We start from the raw sequence: 23983 nt of genomic DNA on the forward strand, positions 1-23983 counted from the left end.
TGTAAGGAGCTGCCTATTCCTGGACACGTTTGCCGTTGCTAGTGTGGGGAACTCATTTTAACGGATTGTAGGGATCTGTACGGAGTAGACACTGGGCACAACTATTTTTATTTCCACCTCCAACACTGTATTTTTGTTTTCCGGAACTGCGTGACTAAGTCCCATATAAGATCAACCATGGAACTTCAGTCCAAGTAACCGACTTCTCATTAAAGGCCCTAAAATATGATTGGATCATTTAAGTATGCAGGATATTATGCGGGATTGCAAACATGCATACTCTGTACTGGCACAAAATACCCCCTACCAATATTTGCATTCGTGACATTCGATTATACGCTCCAAACTAGTTACGACGTTCTTGGTATATTCCCAATGCTATCTCAAGGGTGTCAAAGTGATAGTCAGCTCCAAACACAAGGGGTGAAATTAAATTTCTAGTCATACTCTAGAACCTAGCATATGTGAAAGGATACATCAAATAGTATGTACTGTAAGACTCCGATTATGATAAGCACCCCACTGTCATACTGGGCGCTGAGTATGACTGGCTCTGACGCTGACGATGATCGTTCACAGGTTGAACCGATCAGAGTTAGCACACTGCACCTTGCCCTGTGACAGAGGACAGCCGAGTAGAAGGAGAATGATGAAATAGTAGCTTAAGAACGGAAGAGTAAATAACATTGTCGTAAAGGGGTATATGAACGAATGGACAAGAAGCATATCAAGTCGTTGCGGAAGCATCCCGATGCATTAGCCCGCAACCGAGCAGAAGGAAAGTGAAAAGGATCAAGACCTTTGGAAAGTATGGCCTGATGGTAGCGAGGACGGTCCCCCCTGGCGCTAACCGCTATGAAGCCACGACATCCAACACACAGCGGCGGCGAATGTTGTGGACAGAAACTGACAAAGGTGCTATCGTAAGAGCATAAACCGGCATTAGAACTTCAAACCCTCATACTTTTTGGCTCATGAACGAAAGGGCTGCTGGTTATCATAGGTTATCATCTGCTTGTCCTCCATCGATGATCTTTCTCCAGTGCTGGGGGAGGCACACACAGACCAAGGGGAATGCTTTGATTTCCCCAGTTGGGGAAGGAGATGCAATCGGCCTGTGTGAGCCATTTGATACACCGCTGTCGCGCTGTTCTCTATGTCTAGCATCATAATCCTCCGCACTCTCTGGGACCCGGATTCCTGTCGCCCAACCATCATCCCAAATTCCAACTACCTTCAACATCTCCCCTCGGTCCAGGGAGAATTCATCGCCCGCTCGTGGCTGATACGCCCAAAGCACGGCAACCTTGTCTCCTGGGCGAATGTCATCTTGGGAGTAATAATCATGGAATGAAGATAGTTGCTCCGACTGGCCACTGGCCATCCCATCGGGTGATGAGTATTGACCACCTATGCCGGAGCGAGGTGACCCATCACTACCTGCACCAGCCAGGGCCGAATTGCTAGACAGTGAGGCAGTACGCTTCCCTGCAGTCGGGGGGATCTTCTTAGACATAGCCCCGGGGCTCGCGCCGTAGTAGTCTGAATCAGAGGATTCGCTATATTTTCCACCACCAAAAATAGCAGCAGAATTACGAGAGCGCCCGGGTGAATAGCTTGGGGCCTCACGCAGGGCAGACATCCTAGCTACTCTCCCTCCTGGAATCGGTGCGAAGCCTTGCTGGTTGGGGCTAGGTTGCATTGGTGAGAAGCCCTTCCTCTGAGGGTTTGGCTGGTTCAAAACATTGTCATTCCGAGCCCTTCGTTTTCGTCTCCAGCATATCAACGCCAGTGCAGCTAATGCCGCCAAAAGAGCAACTCCAGCTACGGCCCCAATCACAGCTCCCGCAATTTGGCCTCCGGAGAGATGCCCAGATGAGGCTCCTGCAGTCGGACTAGATGTTGAAGTGAAAATCGGCGGGATTGTCGTTGACGGCGTGGGAATAGTCACATCTTTACATCGAGTCGCAGCGTTCGAATTTATGCAGCAGGAATCAGTGGAGTTTGGTGAGCTTGCCCCACAAAATCCACACAAGCCGACCAGATTCGAACCATATCCACATTCGTCGGACTCGTTGTCAGCTCCCGATATGCAGGTCACGGTTAGTGAGTCGGCGGGAAGAGCACACACGGTAAAGTCAGAGCGGACTTGGCTCATATAATTACCGGCTCTTTTGGGGCAAAGATCAGGATTAAGCAAGATAGTTGCTTCGCTTGTAGCCATCAATGCCTATTCTAAATGATTAGATAAATCCTTACTAGCCAAGTAGGAGGTACTAACACAGGTATCAGCACAGAGAGGCCTGGAATCATCATCCGATAGGTCGCAATCCTTTTTTGAACTTTGAACGAGCCCACTGCATATGCTGCTAGCGGTATAGCGCGCATAAAAATCATCAGTATCTGTAAGATTGGCCCCTTGGCAGCCCAGGTACTCGACATATCTGGTAGCCAGATCAGATTAGGTGAGGTACATAGTAGGAATTACGGGTAGCGAATGCCTACTTTTGGGTAACGTAAGATCCTTTAACGTAACCACTCAACTCTTGGTCAAATTGTTTTACGCTTGTAACGTTCTGCATGAATGGGCTATTGGAATGTCAGTAAAGTAACCTGTGACTTTGTAGGATCGAGGTCCCAGCGAGACGTACAAGTCAGTGTAGAGATTAGAGCTGGTTGATATCGATGAGCCATTCCAGGCGGGACATTGCGTCGAGCCCTTGAGAGATATGCAGGTTGCCATGCCGGCCTGCGACTATCAAGGTGCCGTTCAAAAGTTCGCTGATCTCAGTAGTTGCTAGTGATTAATTATGTCGAAGACGAAGCATAGACGGATGAATGACACTCAAGTCAAATAGCAAATCGGATGTTCGGTTCGGGCCAATAATTTAGTCGGCAGACTCTCTCATGTTGCTGCTATCTGGCGACTCTATATTCTCAGTTCCAGACAACAGAAACTATTCGGGGGTGGGGGAGTGCGAAGAGCTTCGACCACTGGTCGGGAATCACAATAAGCGCGTCAAGCTGCGAAAAGGAGCGAAAGAACCCGAGTCCGAAAGAAAAAGAAATGTAAAAAAAAAGTGGCGAGAGAAAAGTCGACAGAGTTCACGAACTGAAGCTAACGAGTGACTCAGTCCTGTAAGGCACAGCTAGAAACACAAGAAGAAGAAGAAGAAGAAGAAGAAGAAGAAGAAGAAGAAGAAGAAGAAGAAGAAGAAGAAGAAGAAAAGAAAAAAAGGCCGGGAGCGAAGATTAGCCTAGAATGGAAGAAAGTGAAGGGTCGAAGATGGTGGTTTCCAAGTCCAGGATGGTGCTATTATTCTTCCTTGCCTTAGGCGCTCAACAGTGAGCAGCACAGAACCAGGTTATGGGACCGCACGGTCCGGAAGCCTAGGAGACGTATTGTAATAATACCTAATGATCGCGGACGGTCGATCTTGTCGCAAGGGCACACGCAAGAAGCAAGGCTAAGTTTGTAGCCCTTAGAGCAAAAGGGGGAGAAGGAAGCAACAGAATGGGCGGTTCACAAGAGGGTCGGCGGCGTTCCAATTAAACTAGACTCCACCCTTCACTAAACTGCGTTCGTTCAGCAATTAGTACATATACGGCATGGTGGACTAGAACATGAAAGACAGCTTCCGCAAAGCCTACATAGGATCAAATTGCTTGCTGTTGAGCCTGCTGCCGCGCCAAAATTAAACTCGACTAAACTCACCACCAGATCCACTTTCACGCGGACGGAATCGAATTGAAGATTTCAATAAAGACAATGCGACAGTATAGATCGATAGTACTAATGAACTCAATGCTTAACTGGAGATATTCTTAGGAGGGGCAACCCGATCCTTAAGAAGCGCAAGAAGTCCTGTCAAGTAGAAAAGTTGACCTGTCGAATGGAAAAAACCCAACAAACCATGGAAAGACTGCAGGAACAGCAAAGTCTATTCACTTTGAAGACAGGTATACAAGAGGTACATATAGGCGTACAGGTCAAGAGTCAGGATAAGAGTCATATCGAACATTCTGACGTGGCACACGTTCGAGGCCGTTGGGAGACAGTCAATGGACCATATATGGGCATGGGCATTGCATGACCAGCCATCCGATATTTTTTTTTCCCTTTTTCCCGGTTGGTCCTCCCTACAGCATCATGACTGCCAGATCACTGGGCGCCTATAAAATGATAGTGGTTCAAGCGACCAACGCAGTATACTCCGTAGATGCGGTGAACTACCTGCCTCATGATTCTGGCTTAGGGTTCTAAGTCGTCTTGTGATGAAGTTTCCTCTTTCGAGAGGATTCAACAAGTGGAGCCCTGCACGGGAATCCAGACTACGGACTGGTTGGACCCTTGGGACTGAGAAGTACTATGTGGCAGAGTTGCCGATTGTTATAAAGGAAAAATAAAAATGACTTTCTCTGAACATAAATCTTTCTCTTTTCCATGATTTTCTTTTTCTTCTCTTTTTCATGGTAAAAAGGAGGTGGATAAATGTGCGCATCAACAATGCTCAACAAAAAGAATAAACTGACAATCATTGGCATAATATAATGCCAATATTTTTGACATCAGCTCTATTATAGAATATACAAGACTTTCACTGCAAGTAGAATCATCTTCGTACTATCAGCGATGTTCTGCTCTACTCCGTAAAGCCCGGTGTTTCGAAGCCTTCCTTCTACCCAGTGACGACGCCACCCCAGTGTCATCGATTTTTAACCGATCACTATCTTAGCCTCACGGGTGATGACTTGGCATTCGAGTAAGACCCCAACACCATGTTTCTACATGGTCAGGCACATTTTTTTAGACTGGAAATAAGTATTTACATAACTGAGTTATGCAGATACAATTATAAGATTATCTCTATGCGTTTCATGGCGAATGATGTAAGAAAACATTTACAGTCTCATGTGTCGATCAATATATTAGTCCAGGAGCATTGCAGCACAGGTGCTACAGATTCCTTACCTCGGAAAATTCATCTTGGCATGCAAGGGCGAGTTTGCCCGGTGTGAGGAGTACAACTCTTGAATATCAAATTAAGGTACGAACCCTCGAATGCTCCGTATCCATGAAAGAATGCAAGGTTAATTATAATATTAATTGCACAAATCCTCCGGGATACTCCACATCCAGCACATTCAGCAACTATTTAAGTGGAGCTCCCCCAATTTAATCAAGACTCAAGCGAGCCCCCCAGCACTGCCGTCGCGCAAAATTTCAATTCCTGTTCTTTTCTTTTTTCAGATATTGTCTCATTACACCGGCCCATATATAATCCGCCTTATTACACGCATAATATACGTAGTTAACGACTCCGTAGTTAGTTAACTATTTATATTCTGCATTTAGTAATCACATATACCTGTAGTTAGGCTGAGAGTGGACTGGTATCCACTGTACACAGTACTCTGTATTGTTAATATATTTCAGAATTCACTTTTCAACATACATGATATGCACGCCTATAAATAGGCACCTAGTCGCTAGAAGACCCCTCCAGAGTCGTTGAGCGAGTGTGCGCCAGCCCAAGTCAATGCGAGAAGAAGGTTTGCACTGATCATAAAGTGTATATGGTGCAATCAGTATATCATAACCCTAATCTACATTCCGTTGTAGATCTACCTAGGAGTATTATTATAAATGGTGTAGGTTACGTGTCAATGAGAATGATATGTTGGATTTGAGGTATGTATTTGAAGTTGAGGGAAAGGTTTATAATGCATTCATTGTACTCTGTATCTGTAGATGGTGTAAAAATATATATATCTGGGGACTCACGATTACCTTTACCAGAAAAGAAACAGCTACCCACTAAAGCCCTTTACTCGGCCATAAGCGTAACATAGTAGCCTTGCATTCTAAATAGGGATCAAAAATCTAAGATCTTCAACACTACCTTAAGTATTATATGTCTTTAGTGCCTCCTTAGGGATTTGATTCGACAGCCTCTGACAAAGGTCAGGTGATCACAACGACGTCATCTGACCCGAACAGCCACAGAAGGTAGGCATCAACCGATGGGTATCTCCGCTGTCGTCATCACAGCCTCTGCAAGCCATTATCAACGTTTACTTGGTCTATTATACCAATCATAGAATACACTACGTGCGTCTTTATATCAGTTTTTTTTGCATGAGAGCAAGTCCATTCGGGTAGTACCAAATATACTACAGCAATTATGTGCGGCTCCGACGTCTTCCTCGCGATCCTCGCGATATTCTTCCCACCTGTTTCAGGTATGTACCAATGATCCTCTGACTGAGTCACTACTATTTAACAAACACTTGCCGTTGACATGCCCTGCTAACGTTGCGCAGTATGGATTAAAGTAGGCATTTGTACAGCAGACTCGATCATCAACCTTGCCCTTTGTTGTCTCGGCTATGTGCCGGGCCTACTACATGCCTGGTATATCATTCTCAAATATCCAGAGCAGGATCCTGATGATCCTTACTACGAACCAATTTCCGGGGGTGCTCATCGAAGGGACGTCGAAAACGGCCATGTGACATACTACTACGTTTCTCATCAACAGATCCAGCACCCGTCTCAGAGAGGCTACGGCACTGTGGCGCCAAATACGGCGGCGCCGCAACAGCAATCACAGTCCGCTCCTAAGCCCCAGAATGAGCCCGCGGCCGGTAGCAGCAGCGATCAAACACAGGGTGATTCGCGACCACCACCTACGTACGCCGAAGCCGTGAAGGGTGACCATAAGGTGCAGGACTGATAGACGTGTGTGAAACGCCTTCGTATCACTATCTACCAATCACTTATCTGGACTGTTGCTGTGTGTAAGGGCTGCCTCAGTTGCTACTTGACCTTTTGTAATTGTTTGTACTTCTCTAATGTTATGGGTTACGAGACTATCATCTGTATGGAATTATTCATGTCTTTAATGCTAGCGGCACGAGGAAACAATACTATCCGAATTTCGAAGGATATCATACATGTATTAACGTCACTCCAGCCTTCAATGTACTCTTTTTCTTTAACCAAGTAATAAAATCCACTACATTATATATTGTCGACTCGAAGCAAATCCTACCAAAGAATCTTCATGAGCCTTTACAAGTAATATACTGTATACATTCTTGAAGCCATCTCTATCTATCCATATAAATTGCATGGTGGTACAGAATCACTTATCGTGGCTCTTATCAGAAACCCGAAGAAAACCGCGGGCGATTCGATTCCGCCGACTTTCCCGCCTTTCCTCCGGCATCCACTCCCCAACCAGCCTTAACTCACCCGACTGCAATTCAACAAAAGAACCAGCGTTTGGTCAGGTTCTCGTGGCCCTTCAAACCGGCCATGCAGTCCATGCCATTGCTGCTCAGGCAGTCCCTCCGATCAACCGCCACCTTCTCAAGAACCTCTCGTCCGGTCCGATCACCTCTTCTTTCCGCCGTTGGCCCGAAGCATCTTCCTGCTGGTTCAGATCCACGGCGGCAGTTTTCAGTTTGCGTACAATGCCAATTTCGGTCGCAGTTTGCGCTGTACTCGTCCAATGATACAGAAAAATTGAAAGATGGAAAGACTGCTGAGCAGCCGGCGGACAAGGACCAACCTGCTACGGGTTCGTCCGAGGGGAGCTCAACGATTTATCTTGGAGCGGGGAGCTTGGAGCCTCCCCCTTCTGCCAAGGAGAGCAATGAGACTGAACAGGTTCAGGCACAGCAGGCTAAGAATGATGTGAAACCCCAAGGAACCGAGAGTAAGGGCCTGCCGTCGTATCTTGAGAACCACAGGTCCCAGGTTTCCAAACAATTTACTACCATGATGGATAACCTTCAATCCAACATTTTCGTGGCAGGCCAGCGATTGAACGATTTGACTGGTTATTCATCCATTGAAGCACTTAAGAAAGATATACACACTCAAGGTATGAAACAGATCTACCCATGGCCTTTCACCCAGAGAGAAGTTGATCGTCTTTACTGACCGCCAATCCTCCCAACAGAGGAGCGACTCCGAGCTGCCCGCCTTCGAGTCCGCGAAGCCAAAGACGCATATGCAGCTGCTATCAACAATCGATCAACTTCGCAGCGTGAAGTCAACGAACTTCTCCAGCGGAAACATGCCTGGTCGGCATCAGATCTGGAACGATTCACCCACCTCTACCGTAACGACCACACCAACGAAGTAGCCGAAAATGAGGCCCAGGAAGCTCTATCGGTAGCAGAACGCGAGTCCGAGGAAGCTGCCGCGCAATTGAACAAAAGCATTCTGTCCCGGTACCACGAGGAGCAAGTCTGGTCGGACAAGATCCGCCGCATGAGTACCTGGGGTACGTGGGGTCTGATGGGCGTGAACGTTCTCCTTTTCCTGATCTTCCAGATTGCCGTGGAACCGTGGCGCCGGAAGAGGCTAGTCAAGGGTTTTGAGGAGAAGGTCATTGAAGCCATTGAGAAGGAAAAGACCATGAACCACGTTGAGATCCTGGCTCCTGTCAATGCCGCTCAACAGGCTTCCGCCGCACCCTCTACCACAGACTCATCCGCTCCTATCATCGCAGCTGCATCATCCCCAGCCGCTGAAGAAACTGCCTCCAATGTAGTCTCAGCAGAAAACCCAGACGTCCCAGACTCAGCGACTCCCGCACCCGACACACCAACAACACCCAACAACCAGAACTCCCTGAATGACCTCCTCGAATCCGCCAAATCTCAACTCTCACGCTTGCCCCCTCCTGCCTCCGTTGAATCCTGGCGTCAGTATATCGGTGATCTTTTCAGCGATCGTAACCTAGTCATCACCCAACGGGACCTGTCGTCCCTCGCTCTTCAGAGCGCGGCTGCTGGCGCAGCTATCATGGGTCTAGTGATTGCTCTTATCCGGCCGCGGTGAAATGACTGCGTGTAAGCATGTCAGGCTAGATGAGTCATTGTAATTAGCGTGCCATTAATCTGTTTGAAATGCTGTATAAATGTGGTATAGATATTCGCATAGAGCATTTGTGTAACATAGTTGAATGAATGATTACCTGTTGCCATTGCCCCGTTTTGGAAAACATAATCTGAGCATGGGCCGCTCTTTCAAAAATTCATATTGCCGGTGTCGCATAAGATATCAATGAGCTGGCCGCTGTTCACCGCTAGTTTTCGACTCGGCTTTACCTAGCACCTGTATGATGCTGTCTTGCCTTATGTTCGATACGGCCGTGGTATCGTGACGATTTCAGTCTGGGTTTCGTCACTTTTGAGCTAGCATCTTGCTGTCATGTACCGGTTTTCCTTCTCCAATAACTGCGTCGCTTCTTTAAGCATACGATACCGATAAAACCATACGCTTGAGGCCATGCACATTGGTATGAACGGACAAAAGGAATCGCATGTGAATATAACCAGTAAAACACTATGTAGATACAAGTAACCGACATACAAAAGGTATACATCTATGTCGACCGACTCCTGTCTTCATCATTACTCCCCTCAGTCCCTCTAAGATATCAAAAGAACAAGAAGTGCAGAGAGACGGGAAGGCGGCCAATGACAGAAAGTTCTATACCCAGGAACAATGGGAAGAAAAAACCCCATGAATAAGGAGTGGTACAGGCTCTAGGAGCGAAAAGCGGACAGGGTAGTTGTTGAAAGTAATAGAAACACGAGGCTCAGTTTTTCTAATCGATCCATATTAAAACAGGGTCTCCTTAATCTTGACAAGACACAGAGATTTCATCTAAAGTGCAGTTACAAACCTTCACTCTCTCATCCCCTTCAACGTCGTTTCCCGTCCGTCGGATAAACCGTTCGCTCGAATTGGCATCGTTTGATTCGTTTAACCGATAACGAGGGTGCTCTCATCGGGGAAGCTGTACTGAGGAACCTCGAGGTTCAGAGGGGCAGGACCCTTCCTGATACGGCCGGAGATGTCGTAGTGAGAACCGTGGCAGGGGCAGAACCAGCCGCCAAAGTCACCGGATTCACCGATAGGGACACAACCAAGGTGGGTGCAGACACCTGAAGTGGAGTAAGGTATTAGATATCGCAGAGACATACATGATATCGTTCCGGATCGGATCACATACCAAGCATGACAAGCCACTCGGGCTTCTGAACACGATCCTCATCAGCCTGAGGATCACGGAGAGTTTGCCATTCAATGGAGTTGGCCTCGTTGATTTCATCCTGGGTACGGTGACGGATGAAGACGGGCTTTCCACGCCACTTGATGATGACCTGTTTGATATCGGGTCAGCCAAACATACATCACAACAAACAGCTTCGTAGGGATAATCGAGACATACGTTCTTGCCCTCAGGGATGGTAGCAAGGCCGATTTCAACCTTAGCCTGAGCAAGGACATCGGCAGAGGCGGACATGTTGACCAGGAAGTCTGTTGGTGAAGTTGTCATCAGCCGCATGCTCCAAATGATAACCCGATCCAAACCGCCAATTATCTCCATAACCCGACCATCTCAATTCGCCATCCTGATATCTTGCATTCCTCCATCTCAATCGATAATCTCCAGGGAAGACCTACCCTGAACAGTAGCCTTGGCACCGACAGCAGAGGCAAGACCGAGGGAACCGGCCATGAAGTAAGAGAAGACCTGGTTGGAGCGTGGGGGCTTCTTGGAGGCATATTTGCTGAAGTCAGGGATCTTGTAGGTCGAGGATTCCTTGGCGCTGGTGAAAGGGCTCTCGAAGGATGACTTGGACGCATCAGCGACTCCCCTCCGCTGCTGGCAGGAGGCGATGGCAGCGCGAGAAGTGGGCAGCTGTTGGCGGGCGCAAGCGCGCAACAGAGTGCTGGAAGCGGAGGAGAGAGACATGGCGGGCAAAGCAATTGCAGTCAATTGCAAAGACGGACGACCGTTTGAGGGGGGTGGAGGGGGGAGTCAAGGTGGACGAGGGAGGATTTTCCAGATGTTGGAGGTTGAAGTCGGAGGCGCGGCATACGGAAAGTCGAACCAGAGCTTTCGCTTCGGAATCACGGGGCGCCTCATTGGCTGATTGGGGTCACACTCCGACACTCACCTTATTTTCTACACTATTTATCAATACAATTATAATTGGTACTCGGTAATCATGAAGTTAATTCGAAATTGATATCATACCATGGGCAATTAGCTCACGTTATTCATGTCTAAATTTAATTTACTTTTATTTCTTTTTTTGTTTTTTCATTACTCTATTCTTTGATATATAAAGGTAACCCAAACAACGAGTTGACTTGTTCCCAAGCTGACGGAGACCATTTTGCCCGTGATTTCCCGTTCCGTCCATTCCCAATTAACCCAAATGCAAAAGTGATCATAACACGATCTTTTTGCCAACAAAAGAAGCACCCAAACCCAGAACTCCCCATACATGCAACTCCATCGGTTGATATTGGAACATTACAGAGGTCCAGTTCACTGGTCAATCATTTCCACATCCCCATCCTCTCCCTTGCTCTGGTTGTCAACAGTCCGGTCGACCACCAGCGTGCTCACTGCGCCAGTCGCATGCATGACCACCGGTGTCCGAGGGCTCTTTGATGGCTTTTCTTCTATAGCTTGTAGTTCCTCCTGATGCTCTGACTCTCCATTGGCATGCGGTACCGTTCCATTCAATGTGCGCTGTCCTTTCTCGATTTCGGCTTCTCTGATGGCTTCCTTGGCCTTCTTTTCCTTGAATTGTTTATAGGTGGTCGTCTTGGGAATAACGTCGGAGAGGAATTCTAGATTATCGATCCGCGAAACCGCCGTAGCTATGATGTTTATCCATCAGTACACTGTATGATGTTGGAAAACGCTGTTCGCGACTGACCTAAATCTTTGTATTGGATGAGCTTCCGTGGTTTCCGTTCGGACTTGACGACATTATGCCCTTGCTCTGTGAGATATTGGATGAACATTTCCTAAGCTAGTTAGTGAAGGGAAGGGAAGTATAAGGTTGCGGCAAGAGAATCACGCACTGTAGCCATCGCGATTACAAACGTAGCGTTGCTTGAACATTGTACTATGTCCTCGTCTAGTTGGATGATTTTCTTTATCCGCGAAACTGCAGAACCAGTCAACCGGCGATATCCATTACGATGGGTTTACTTCGCGTACTAGGAAGAGCGCTCTGTCCAGTGATCTCATGGGAGGGCGCAGAATCCGGGGTGGACTTCTCCTTGGGAGGCATCGTGGGGTCGCGTCGAGCGTAAATTTAGGGCAGAGAAAGGGAAGGTTTTGCTGAATATTGCGGGAAAAAAAAACCGAAGTCAATGTTGTGAGGTGTTAGTCTCGGCTGTTCTTGTGTTGATCTAGAAACTTGATAATTATTTGAAGTGTGTAGGAGGTGTTAGGCAATTGAGCCTGGCGCGTGCGGCGTGGAAATCCATATAGCGCGTGGCGTCAGTGCCGATAAAATACGCATTTAGTTATCTAGTTGGATCCCACACCACAGATCGACTACAACTAGCGAGCTTTTATTATATATCTGCTGTTCCTGAATTCTCCTGGTCAATGTCATTTATAGATACTTTACAACACTTCCATAGTCTCAATTGAATTGATCCCAAATGATTTATTGAGATATTGTTCCTTTGTTCTTATCTGCCGAAAGGCGGGAAATCATTTAGCTTGCTTCCTCACGTGGCCGCGCCGCTCTCCCTCGATCATGAAGCTACTATCAATCAATCGGTCGTCATACCCCGAGAGGAATAGCTCTACCACCTACTCTTCTCGGTTGCCTTTGACTATGCTCCCATCGCACATTCAATCTATGGTATGAGCTCAATGCCTGACTCATCAACCTCCCCGCGCTCACCCTCAGTACTATCTGAGCGTCGGAATTGGAGGAGGCTATCAGGCTTATCCACCACCTCGGCCGCCCACCAACCAGCCAACGGTCACTCCACCGCAATCACAGAAGAAATCAGTGAGATCAAACGATACGAGGATTTTACAACTATCGATTGGGTTCAGGATGCGGTACACGAGCAAGCGCGACGGAGAGCGAAGCGGCGAGATGGGTTTGGTTTCTGGGATCAAGAAGGCGCGTTTGGGTGGAGACGCAAAGTGCGCGAGTCCTACGATGCTGGACAAGCTTGGCTAGTTATCACGATCGTTGGCGCTGTCATTGGGTTTATCTCCGCCTTTTTAAACATTATCACCGAGTGGTTGTCGGATATCAAGCTAGGCCATTGTACAACAGCATTCTACCTCAATGAATCATTCTGTTGCTGGGGCGCGGAGGGAGGTATGTTGCGACTGCCGCCTTACTAGCTAATGTGTTGGGGCTCACAAATTCTCAGGCTGCCCCGAATGGAAGACTTGGACTTCTTGGTGGCTCTTGAATTATGTCATCTATATCTGCTATGCGGTACGTTATCCATGCTCCATGATCTGCAGAGGTTGTTGCTAAGTCCCAGACAGATGCTATTTGCCTTGATTGCTGCGAGTCTGGTCAAATCGTTCGCCCCTTATGCGGCTGGTTCCGGTATCTCCGAAATAAAATGCATCATAGCTGGTTTTGTTATGAAGGGCTTCTTGGGTGCGTGGACGCTCTTGATCAAGTCCATTGCGTTGCCGTTGGCCATCGCCTCCGGCCTCTCCGTGGGTAAAGAGGGGCCTAGCGTTCACTTTGCCGTGTGTGCGGGAAATGTCATCTCGCGGCTCTTTAGCAAATATAAACAAAGTGCTTCGAAGACCAGGGAGGTCTTGACGGCTACAGCCGCGGCTGGCGTGGCTGTCGCGTTTGGTAGTCCCATTGGAGGCGTGCTTTTTTCCCTCGAGGTACGGATATGCATATCTATTGCTCAGGCCAGATACTGATTCTGTATAGGAAATGGCATCATATTTCCCACTCAAAACCCTATGGCGCAGCTATTTTTGTGCCTTGGTAGCGACCGGCGTATTGGCGGTTAGTACTCCCATGTAATCGACTGTCAAGTGCTAACATGCCCAAGGCGATGAACCCTTTCAGGACTGGACAGCTGGTTATGTTCCAGGTCCAATACGATCGTACCTGGCATTTCTTCGAGTTGATATTTTTTATTTTTCTTGGTGTGTTTGGTGGATTGTACGGGGCCTTTGTGATCAAGTGGAACCTTCGGGTCCAAGCATTCCGGAAGAAATATCTCTCTCAACATGCTGTTATGGAATCGGTGATCCTAGCAGCGATAACGGCTGTGCTATGCTATCCGAACATGTTCTTGAAGATTAACATGACAGAGATGATGGAGATCTTGTTCCGCGAGTGTGAAGGCGGTCATGACTACCATGGTCTTTGCGAGTAAGTAATTCTAAGGAGACTCACAAGCATTGCTTACCATGCTAGGTCCAAAAACCGGTGGCCTTTGGTTGGGTCGCTCGCCATCGCGACAATTCTCCGTATATTCCTGGTCATCATATCCTACGGTTGCAAAGTACCTGCGGGGATTTTCGTACCGTCGATGGCGATCGGAGCATCGTTTGGCCGTTTGGTTGGGGTTATTGTCCAGGCGTTGCACGAGCATTTCCCTGATTCGGCGTTTTTCGCGGCCTGTGAACCGGATGTACCATGTATAACGCCAGGAACATATGCGTTTTTAGGCGCAGGAGCAGCTTTGAGTGGCATCATGCATTTGACCATCTCAGTCACGGTCATTATGTTTGAATTGACCGGAGCATTGACTTATATCCTCCCTACCATGGTACGCTCATGCCCATAGAGCATCTTATCATATGCAACTAACATGGCTGGCTTGTAGATCGTGGTAGGAGTCACAAAAGCCGTCAGTAGCCGCTTTGGCAATGGTGGCATCGCGGACCGAATGATCTGGTCCAATGGTTTTCCTTTCCTTGATAATAAGGAAGACCATGTCTTCAACGTCCCTGTGTCGCACGCGATGACGGCCGACCCCGTCACGCTTCCTGCGTCCGATTTTCCAGTTCGCGAAGCAGAGCACCTTCTGAGCGACAATAAATTCCAAGGCTTTCCCATCGTCGACAACCGAACGAAGAAAACACTCGTTGGGTACATTGGCCGCACGGAACTACGGTACGCCATTGACCGTGCCAGGGCGGAAGGCATTCTCTCGCCCAATGCCCGATGTGTGTTCACCAAAGAAGCTGCTGAAGCTTCAGTAGCACGCAGAGCGTCTTCTTCCTCGCCACATCATCTAGCTCCTGATACCTTTGATGCTATCCAACAGAGTGTCGGTTCCAGCTTCGTGGACTTCAGCAGATACGCGGACCACACGCCGCTGACCGTGCACCCGCGTCTGCCCCTTGAGACCGTGATCGAAATCTTCAAGAAGATTGGACCTCGCGTCATCCTCGTCGAGCACCGTGGCCGCTTAACTGGCCTTGTCACTGTCAAAGACTGTCTTAAGTACCAGTTCAAGGTTGAAGCTCAGGAACACGCACTTGCCGCGACCCAGGCTTCGGATGGCCCACTGGGAGACCAGGCGAGTGCTCGATCCGGCGACACGCTAGAGGAGCGCGTGTGGAACTTCATACAACGAGTGGGCTCCAAGTTACCCCGTTGGCGGCCAACGGGTCGAGTCGCTTTGTCCGACCGCCACGAAGGAAGGGGGATATCCACCGGTACTGATGACGAAAACGACAGACTGATGGAATTAGAAGAACGGCAATAGTGATATCCTTGTCCATGTTTATATGTATATGTATATAGATATAGAACTTGTATGATTCGAATCGTTCTGAATTTTAGAATAACATAAATCATATATCCTGAGCATTAGTACCCAGATCTCCATCCTACAGCCAAACAATCACATAAACCCATCTAACCAATCTATACTAATACTGATATAAACACACATACTCTACAATAATCATCTACCCCAATCCAATTACCACAAGTAACAAACCAAAAGAAGCCCAAAAGAGAAAGAAAACTAATTATCCCTCATCCCAACCAAAACACACCCACCCCCCATCATCCCAGCCCCAACCCACCAAAGCCCTCCAACCTCCTCCCTAAAAACCAACATCCCCAGCATGGCCGTAACAAGGAAGTTCGCCGCCGTATTCGTAATCGACACTTTCACCGTCGACGGCGCAGCCGTCAAGGCCCTCGTAAAAAGAGCCCACATAATCACATTACAGAGGACATTAAGTCCCAGACAAGCCTGTTTTTCCCACTCTTAGCACACATACGACTTACATAACGTACAATTAAACAATGAGCTCCACCCCCCAAGGGGGGCAATTCTCAGATAAGACGGAAGGGGACGGGAGAATCATACACCCCTAACCAACATCTCCAGGATAGGATGATCGCCTGTTAGACTTAAGAAGGCGAGAAGAGATTTCGAGAAGGTTGTTGTTTGGGTATCGGTTGTTCTGGGGGGGGGGGGGGGGGTTTGTTAGATTATCTTATCTTATTGATTATCTTAGGAATGATTGTAGGGGAATACGTACAGTTTCGCGAAGAGGCCGTTTAGGGCGGCGAATGCGCCGCTTGCTAAGGCTAGGACTACCCAGCGGGAGTGTGTGGACATTTTTATATATTCTTGTTTTTGTTTCTGTTTTTGTTATATACTGCGGGGTTTTAGTTGATGAGGTTGGTTGGGGTTAAGGAGAATTGGTTTGTAGACGGATGGTTGTTGATATGTTGGAGTGTAGGTTGTGTCTTGGCGGGTCTTGCCAAGTATTTTGGGGTACTTGGGAAATAGGGCTGCTTTTGTATGTGTACGGTTTCGGATTTTATGTGTTGATTTTTTTTTATTGATGTATTAGGGATAGATAGCTGGTAGTGATTTTCTTCTTGATAGTTATTGGAAATATTATGGGCTTTTGGGGTTTTAGTCCCTGTGAAGCCTCTTATTTGGATCCGGATAATGGCCTATTCTAAATGTATGACAATCGCAATATCTAATAAATCCCCTCGATGAGCATGATCTCTAGTTATTTCGACGGCTCAATATTGAGCACGAGCTTCAAGTGTTAGCAACTATAAGTAAACAGAATATGTCTCATCGACCAAATACCAATATCGCTATTTGCTAGTTATGTATAGTAACCCATCTAATCTATACTCTACTCTACGGCGAAAGTCGTTCAATTCGCCATTTATACGAGTCACTCTGGGGGTCATGCACCCTCACATACCGGAACCGATCATGCAGCCGACTACGCCGGCCCTGCCAGAACTCTACCGACTCCGGTACTAGACGCACGCCGCCCCAGAACGGAGGCAATGGGATCTGCTCCGTATTGGCAAACCTCTCCTCCATTTCGCGCACTCGCTTCTCCAGCAGCGCCCGGCCATCGTCGATATCCGTTTCATCCACGTCTCCCGGAATAGCTTGGGGGAACACATCCTGCGCGAGGCTCTTCCGCCGCCGCTCGATCAGACTGTCTGGCTCTGCGGACCAGAGCACCTTGCTCTGCCAGCTGGCCCAGCCACCGATCTGGCTACCCCGTTCGCGGGTCCGCCAGTATAGTTCACTCTCTTCGCGGCTAAGGGGTTCAATGAGGCCTTCGATACGCACCTGCCGTTCGGTAGTTCCCCAGCTAAATGTGAGAGCTGCCCATTTGTTCCTTTGTGGCATCTCGTCATCATCTGCGCCGGGCTCGGGCATGGCACCCAGAACGCTATCTCCATCTGCTTGAGTACCAAAGACCTGTGCGCCCTTCCCTTGCCGACTGCCCCAGTTGCTGTAGACTACCCAGCCCCGCTCGTCAAGCTCCTTCAGATATACAACGCGCGCGCTCACCCGACCAGAGGGCAAAGACGCCGTAGCCAGCGTACAAGTTTCCGGGGCTGATGACGCAGACAGCCGCGGGTCGCGGAACCAGGTATGGAACTGATGGAGCGGATTGGTGGGGTGCATCTGGGAGACAGTGAGTGGCGGGTTGGTCACGAACTGATGCGCGCGAGCGGGGTGGGAGACAATCTGGCTTTCGGTAACGGAGTTGGGCGTGGAGGTCTCCGACCGAAGGGCCTCAGCGACGAGTCGGGAGATATTGGCAGGTGTAGCGGTGTCCGGCTTGTGGGGAGGCGTTGTTTGGTCATTAGGGGTTGATACTTGGATGTCACCCGGTGCAACTGACGAATGCGGGGGTGTGTCAGCAGCTATGCTTCTAGAACTGTGGTTATGCCCGTGGTTTTCGGACGAGTAGAACCTACAGATTAGCTTTCTGGGGTGTTTCCCATGGTCATCGCCTGGGCTGGCGGGATGATCAGCTGTTGGATTCTCTGAGCTCATGGCGGATAGGTGTCGCGGGGTTTGGTGATAGCACTGAGCGAATTGTATGCGCCGGAGAGAGAAGTAAGTCGAAGATGACAGCCGGAGAGGACGCATAGGCTGTCTTCTACCGACGAGGAAGTAATTGGAGTTGAATGAACGAGGAGTCAGAAAGTGGGAGGTTTGAAGTGTGTGACCGTTGCATCGTTGAATGACTTAATCTATTCCGCGGGGTTGGCCGATAAACGCCGATGCCAAAGTCCGTCGCCAATACTCCGTAAACCAGATCAATTACAGGCTTATTTACTCTCTACGCAAGACTTGGAAGCAACCGCAATTTCTCCGGTTCATAAGTTTAGTATTGATTATCCAAAACTAATCTGTGGACAGCACAGAAGTCTTAGAATTCAAAAAGAATTGCAGCCAGGATCTTCCTGACTGGAGAGTTGGGAGTGTCTATCGAACAAATAAGAAATAGTAAATAGCCCTGAAACCAAACAGCATCATAACCCCTTTTTTACATGAACGCCATATCCGCTCGCTGAATGCAAACCATAAACAAGATGTAGGACAAAATGTACACCAAATAGGCATGGTATTGCCTCCCAAATGCCAATGCGAAGACCAAATGGGCTGGAAACAGCCAAAGACAGGGATCCAGCCCTGAGAACATATTAAAAATGAATATTCTTTTATCCCTTTTCGATTGAAAGCAGTGATTTTATTCCTGCTTGAAACGAGAGGGTGGAAGGCAACGGTTCGTCAGTGGATGACGCGAGTGCCTACAGGGCAGCAGCGACCGCGGCACCGCCACCGACAAGATCCACAATCTTGCTGGCGACAGCGGTCGGGTATCCACGAGACAGCATCTCTTGCACAATGCGAGAGGCGTTCTCTCGCTCGTTCGCCATGAGGAATGCACGAGTCATAGCCTCGTAAGTGCTGGGCTCCCGCTTGTCCACACCAATGCTATCATAGATGGTCTTAGCTTTGCTCACGTTGCCCTCCGTGGCCCACCCTTGAATAAGAGTGTTGGCAATGTAGGCAGTCATATCGACCCTACGCTGGGCCATATCCTTGACAATGTCCTCAGTTTGTGCGACCTGGTGGTTGGCCACCATGGCCTCCAGGAGGGCCTGGTACAGGCATGGCTGGAGTCGCACTCTGCTGTTGGAGACGACCGAGTTGAAGACTCCCTGGGCAGCTTTCATGTCATGCATCACACAGCCATGAGCATGAATGAGAGATGCATAGTGCACGGCCTCGGGTTGCTGTCCGGCGGCTTTGATGGTTTCCAGTACTTTCTCCGCTGCCTTCATATCCACAGGCTCCAGAGAGGCGTATGCGTCGATGAGCAGCTTGTAAGTGTGCATGGTGGGCTGGATATTACGGCTGAGCATGCGCTCATAGTACGCCAGAACCTTGCTGCGGTCGCGTTTGGTGTTCAGGAAGTACTGAATCATGGAGTTGTAGGGAGCTGGGCGAGGCTTGTAGTTGGGCATCGACTCCATCTCCTCGAACATCTCTTCGGCGAACCGTTCATCGCTGACTCGGCAAAGGGCGTTCACAATTGTCCCGTAGGTAACACTGGTGGGACGCACACCCTGAGCACGCATCTCGGCAAAATACAAAAGACAATCATCAATACGACGGGCTTTGCCAAGCTTTCCGATTAAGGCGTTGTACAAGAACGAAGTAGGCTCAACCCCTTCGGCGACCGCACGGTGGAAGATCTTCAGGGCTTCGGTCGCCTCGTCGAAGGTCTTGGTTGATTCCTTGAGCGTGGTGATGTAAAGACCGAAGGTGTTGGCAGATGGAGCAGAGCCAAGTTCCGAAAGCTCCTGGTGATACTTGGAGGCGAGACTGCGATCATTCAGGGTAAGGCAGGAGGCTACCATGGCGTCAAGAATTGACACCCAGCCGTACTTGACAGCGTGATACTGGTGCAAGAGAGGGACGTCGCGGCGAGCCATGCTTAGAATTTCATGAACCAAATCGTTGCGATGACACTTAGCGGCAGCGGTGATCAGTTTGGCATACGTGATGTAGCGAGGATGGCGCCCAGAGCGGCGCATGTTCCGAAGCCGAGTGACAGCATCGTTGAGGTGGGACTCGGGGCGACCGCTGGTGCTTTCCAACTGTTCGGCAATCATCGCAGATCCTTTGAAATCGGTGGCATACGCGTATGGATCGAAGGAGTCTTCGCTAGGCGCGGAGGTCATCGTCGACATTTCAGAGACTGGAGTGTGGCGATCGGACAAGAACGAAGATGGGCTGGAGGTGAGGCCAAGGTGGTCGTGCCACCTCCTTACCATGTCAGGACGGCTGTTGAATAGCTTCCCGACCGCCTGGTCGACGACGCCAGTAGTGTAGGGATCCATTTGAAGTCCGGTAGCCAAGGCAATGTCAAGCATGTGAGAAAAGCGGATCGGGTGCGCAACATCCAAAGACGCGGAGCTGTTGACAAGCATGCCAGCCTGGACCTGGAGGGCAAGAGTTAGGTCGCGGGGGTTGAGCTGCTGGATGGCAATAGGACCGAGGCTAGCGACAGCGTGGTCAGCGACCGGGGAGACCAGTCCACCGTTTTCCACCATTGACCAAAGGAGAGTCATGACAGTTTTGGGAGAGAGGACGGCAGCAGTCTGAATAATTTCGCGACCGATGAGATGAAGACTTTCATTGATCTGTTCCCGGACGGAGTTGAGTTGATAAGGGTTGTCGATCGAAGCGTTGCGGACCCGGCCAAACATATTACGGGCCTCGACTAGGGCTTCTTCGATCTGACCACTCTTCAATAAGGCCACCGAATACATCGCTGTCGGCTGAACCATGTCCGGCGTTGTCTGACCCACAGTGCTTAGCATAACCCATAGAGGCCTAGCCGCCGACACGTTGCCTTGACGAACGTATAATGCCAGCATCGAGATAGCAGGGCCATGACGTTTTGCGGTATCAGTAGGCAAGCAATCGTATGCTTCGGAAGCCGTTTTGAGGTTACCGGCATCCGCCGCGGCGATGCAGATTTCGGCTATGGCATGATCCAGGGCCCCATCGCGCAACCGTGTCTTAGCTTGACTCAACGCCTTATCATGCTCACCCGATTTCAAGGAGTGCGAAACAAGGCCATCTCTAACGATCACGGTTTCAACAGCATCTTTCCGAGTTTCTCGGTTTTCTGTCACCTCATCGAAAGAGGCCCGGATCCGCTCCAAAAAGCGCAAAGCCTCCTTCTCCTTACCACACGATAGATACGCTTTGACCAACGCAGCGTACACCTGGCCATCCAGGCGTTGAACGATGCTGAACGTACCATTGTCGTCTGAGATTGCGAGAGCCTTATACTCGTTGTAGCACTCCACAGCGCTCTTCAGATCTCCAGTAGAGGCGAAAGCATCGATCATCGACGGGAAGATAGAGGCATGCGGTGTAACTTTGTGGGTTTCCATGTGGGCGTAAATGCGGATCATATTCTCAACTTGGCCTTCTCTCGCACAAGCGATAATCAGGCGGCTGTAGGTGTCTAATGGAAATACGAGATCGGTGTGTCTTGTGGTAGCAGTGTCAAACAGTTTGATGGCGATACCGAGCGAATGGTCCTCATCGAGAATGGCTCGCTCCAACTCGCTTGAGTGGAGCATGAACTTGCCAGGCTCTTCCATTCCTCCGTAGCGGACCCGGTCCTGCTCGAGCGATTTCTTGGACTTCAGGGCATCGTGTGCGCGCTCCACGAAGAGCTGGACGAGAGTCCGATACGTCTGCTCGTCGGGAATTACCCTACGACGGAGCATATCAGAATAGACATCCAGTGCCTTCGGGATTGCCTGGGCGGTGTCACCATGAAGCCGCACAGCCGATTCCAGCAGGGCATTGTAAGCACCGACCGTGGGAGTCAAGCCATCTCTGAGCAGTGATTCGAATGCACTGGGGATCTCAGCGTACTTCTTTGCTAAAGCCAGCTGGACAATCTGGTCGGAGGCAATACGAGCTTGTTCCGTGGACACATCCGCGATGGCAGCTACGTCTGCTGGTAGTTCAGGGAATGCCTCAGTGGCCGAGTCATCCTTTGTTTCGGATGCCTCCTCAGCTTGGGCTTGCTCTTCCTGGATCTGAATCTCTCGAGCTACCGCCTCCTCAACCTGAGCGCTGACATCGGCATTGGCGGAGGCCTTCGTGATATGGGGTGAGTCGAAGTTATGGGAATTCGTCGAGTTCACGCCATCCTCTTTGGACTTTGCTGCTTCTTCCGGCGTCGACGGTTTCCACCCTAGTTTCCGCTTCACCTGAAACTGTTTCCAATCACTATCGTCACCGGTCTGCTGAGCGTGTTGCCACGCGGCATAATACGCCGCGAGACCTAAGTCTCCTGAGCCCGAGCCGCCCTGGCTGGCTTTGGCGCCAGCGCCGGAAGAACTTGAGGGTTGGAATACATTTTGCAATGCGCTCCGGGAGACCTTTGCCGGTTGATTGGCGAGTTGATTGAATGTGGCAGAGGACGCGTAGGAAGACTGCGACGCCGCAACTACCGACTGAGCATAGCCATGAGTGAAGGCTTTGGTGAAACTCTGACGTGCGAGATGGGTGAACGGTTTGAAGACCATTTATCTGGCAGGAGTCCTCTTCAGCGAGAAGAGGCAATGCTGATTTCAACGTTAGTCACGCGACCATTCTTTTAGTTCCACCTTTCCGACTTCTGGTGATGTGTTGTCTGATTCTTACCTTGCAATCAAAATAATAGTAAGGATGCAGGTTCATTTGACGACAACTGGTCGTCAAAGGAACGCGCTGGTATATACAAGAGAATTGAGACGAAGGGAGGAAAAATCTTTTCGTTAAGGTGTCGAAAAATATGACAGATCGGACAAGAGGGAATGGATGGATATTTGAGAGAAGGCGAGAATAATCGTTGACCAATCCTAATGGAGGTTAGTGCCGATCCCGCAACGACTTGACTTCTTTGAGGATAATTAATTCAATAGGTTAGTACTAGAGCTGATCGTACCTTTGGGGGAACGAATCGTCTTGGATGGAATTCTAAGGAATAAACCCTCGGGTATGTATCTACAAGACGCAGGGGGCAGAGAATCCTACATTTAAAAGGAACCCAGACAGGAACCAGGGGGAGGTTTAAAGAAATATGGCTATGCTTCTTCTAAACATGTCCGATGCGAACTAGAAAACACGAGAAAATAAAAAAATTTCAAAAAAAGTACAAATAACCTTCGTCATTCCCTCGTTGCCTAAGGCTATTTACACAGGTCAGGTGGCCCTGGAACCCCGGGATAAGAAGCCGTCAGGGGACTTAACCCAATCGGCGAGCTTTCCACACTGGGGCCATAGGAAGATTCAGGAGCGGGAATTCTTGATGTCTGGCCAAACGTGACTCACCGCGTCCCGGCTCATTTTCTTTAGACCCTCCTCCGGAGTTTGGCGTCTAAGCCCCGTGTGGGACTGGATCCTAAGCTCCGGATATCCGAAGACCGAACGACCGACGGAGATGCCTGAGGCGATATTTTTTATTGTGCTTGAATGGCTAGGGTTTTGCCCATGGTCATACCAAACGGTTCGAGGACAAGTGGGAAGGTATTAGTAAAATGCGAGTACGGAGTATTGAATTTTCCCTTCTCAGCAGTGACTGAGCACGGCAGAATTAACTTTTCCTTCCATCTCCATCGCGGTACGTAATTGCCGTCTCAGTCATGTTATTCGACGAAAGGGATAAACTCCCATGCAGAAGAGGCCACTTGTCTTTCTCTAGGGCCAATGGTCTTGTTTGAACCCCTGCTTAGCCAGTACTTATTCACTCGTTTTCCGAATCTATTGTTGAGTATAAGTACGGGGGTAACGGCGGACGGAGAACAGTAC

The 23983-nt window shown here is 49.2% G+C and overlaps 7 protein-coding genes across 7 annotated transcripts; 2 read left to right on the forward strand and 5 right to left on the reverse strand.

Annotated features, from left to right (window-relative positions):
* Nucleotides 1–872: 872 nt before the first annotated feature.
* On the reverse strand, nt 873–3255 carry BDV38DRAFT_95856 (SH3 domain protein). Its single transcript, XM_032064195.1, has 4 exons — nt 2652–3255; nt 2506–2589; nt 2282–2444; nt 873–2230 (listed from the first exon to the last, which is right to left on the reverse strand). Exons 1-4 carry the CDS (start codon nt 2741–2743, stop codon nt 998–1000), a joined length of 1572 nt encoding a protein of 523 aa, XP_031919096.1. The 5' UTR covers nt 2744–3255; the 3' UTR covers nt 873–997.
* Nucleotides 3256–4046: 791 nt separating this feature from the next.
* On the reverse strand, nt 4047–4644 carry BDV38DRAFT_234477 (uncharacterized protein). The gene has a single exon (XM_032053250.1). The coding sequence runs from the start codon at nt 4543–4545 to the stop codon at nt 4333–4335; it is 213 nt and encodes a 70-aa protein (XP_031919097.1). The 5' UTR covers nt 4546–4644; the 3' UTR covers nt 4047–4332.
* A 1541-nt stretch (nt 4645–6185) lies between these two features.
* On the forward strand, nt 6186–8857 carry she9 (putative mitochondrion biogenesis protein (She9); the record flags this gene model as incomplete). Its single annotated transcript, XM_032056627.1, has 4 exons — nt 6186–6243; nt 6325–6725; nt 7172–7892; nt 7971–8857. 4 exons carry the CDS (start codon nt 6186–6188, stop codon nt 8855–8857), a joined length of 2067 nt encoding a protein of 688 aa, XP_031919098.1.
* Nucleotides 8858–9556: 699 nt separating this feature from the next.
* rip1 (ubiquinol--cytochrome-c reductase catalytic subunit RIP1) lies at nt 9557–10955 on the reverse strand. Its single transcript, XM_032064198.1, has 5 exons — nt 10493–10955; nt 10257–10345; nt 10038–10188; nt 9708–9969; nt 9557–9629 (listed from the first exon to the last, which is right to left on the reverse strand). The coding sequence occupies exons 1-4, from the start codon at nt 10782–10784 to the stop codon at nt 9788–9790; spliced, it is 714 nt and encodes a 237-aa protein (XP_031919099.1). The 5' UTR covers nt 10785–10955; the 3' UTR covers nt 9557–9629; nt 9708–9787.
* A 118-nt stretch (nt 10956–11073) lies between these two features.
* Nucleotides 11074–12273, reverse strand: BDV38DRAFT_234496 (uncharacterized protein). Its single transcript, XM_032053251.1, has 3 exons — nt 11912–12273; nt 11764–11854; nt 11074–11704 (listed from the first exon to the last, which is right to left on the reverse strand). The coding sequence occupies exons 1-3, from the start codon at nt 11918–11920 to the stop codon at nt 11367–11369; spliced, it is 438 nt and encodes a 145-aa protein (XP_031919100.1). The 5' UTR covers nt 11921–12273; the 3' UTR covers nt 11074–11366.
* Nucleotides 12274–12294: 21 nt separating this feature from the next.
* BDV38DRAFT_234497 (chloride channel protein) lies at nt 12295–15804 on the forward strand. The gene is made up of 7 exons (XM_032053252.1): nt 12295–13182; nt 13238–13305; nt 13359–13718; nt 13768–13845; nt 13892–14217; nt 14263–14617; nt 14675–15804. The coding sequence occupies exons 1-7, from the start codon at nt 12711–12713 to the stop codon at nt 15560–15562; spliced, it is 2547 nt and encodes an 848-aa protein (XP_031919101.1). The 5' UTR covers nt 12295–12710; the 3' UTR covers nt 15563–15804.
* Nucleotides 15805–16975: 1171 nt separating this feature from the next.
* BDV38DRAFT_267633 (uncharacterized protein) lies at nt 16976–22719 on the reverse strand (the record flags this gene model as incomplete). The annotated part of the gene is made up of 6 exons (XM_032056628.1): nt 16976–17982; nt 18064–18248; nt 18908–19272; nt 19303–19392; nt 19423–19546; nt 19577–22719. 6 exons carry the CDS (start codon nt 22717–22719, stop codon nt 16976–16978), a joined length of 4914 nt encoding a protein of 1637 aa, XP_031919102.1.
* Between the last annotated feature and the right edge of the window lie 1264 nt (nt 22720–23983).

The sequence above is a fragment of the Aspergillus pseudotamarii genome (assembly GCF_009193445.1).
Source record: "Aspergillus pseudotamarii strain CBS 117625 unplaced genomic scaffold BDV38scaffold_3, whole genome shotgun sequence".
Classification (NCBI taxonomy): domain Eukaryota; kingdom Fungi; phylum Ascomycota; class Eurotiomycetes; order Eurotiales; family Aspergillaceae; genus Aspergillus; species Aspergillus pseudotamarii.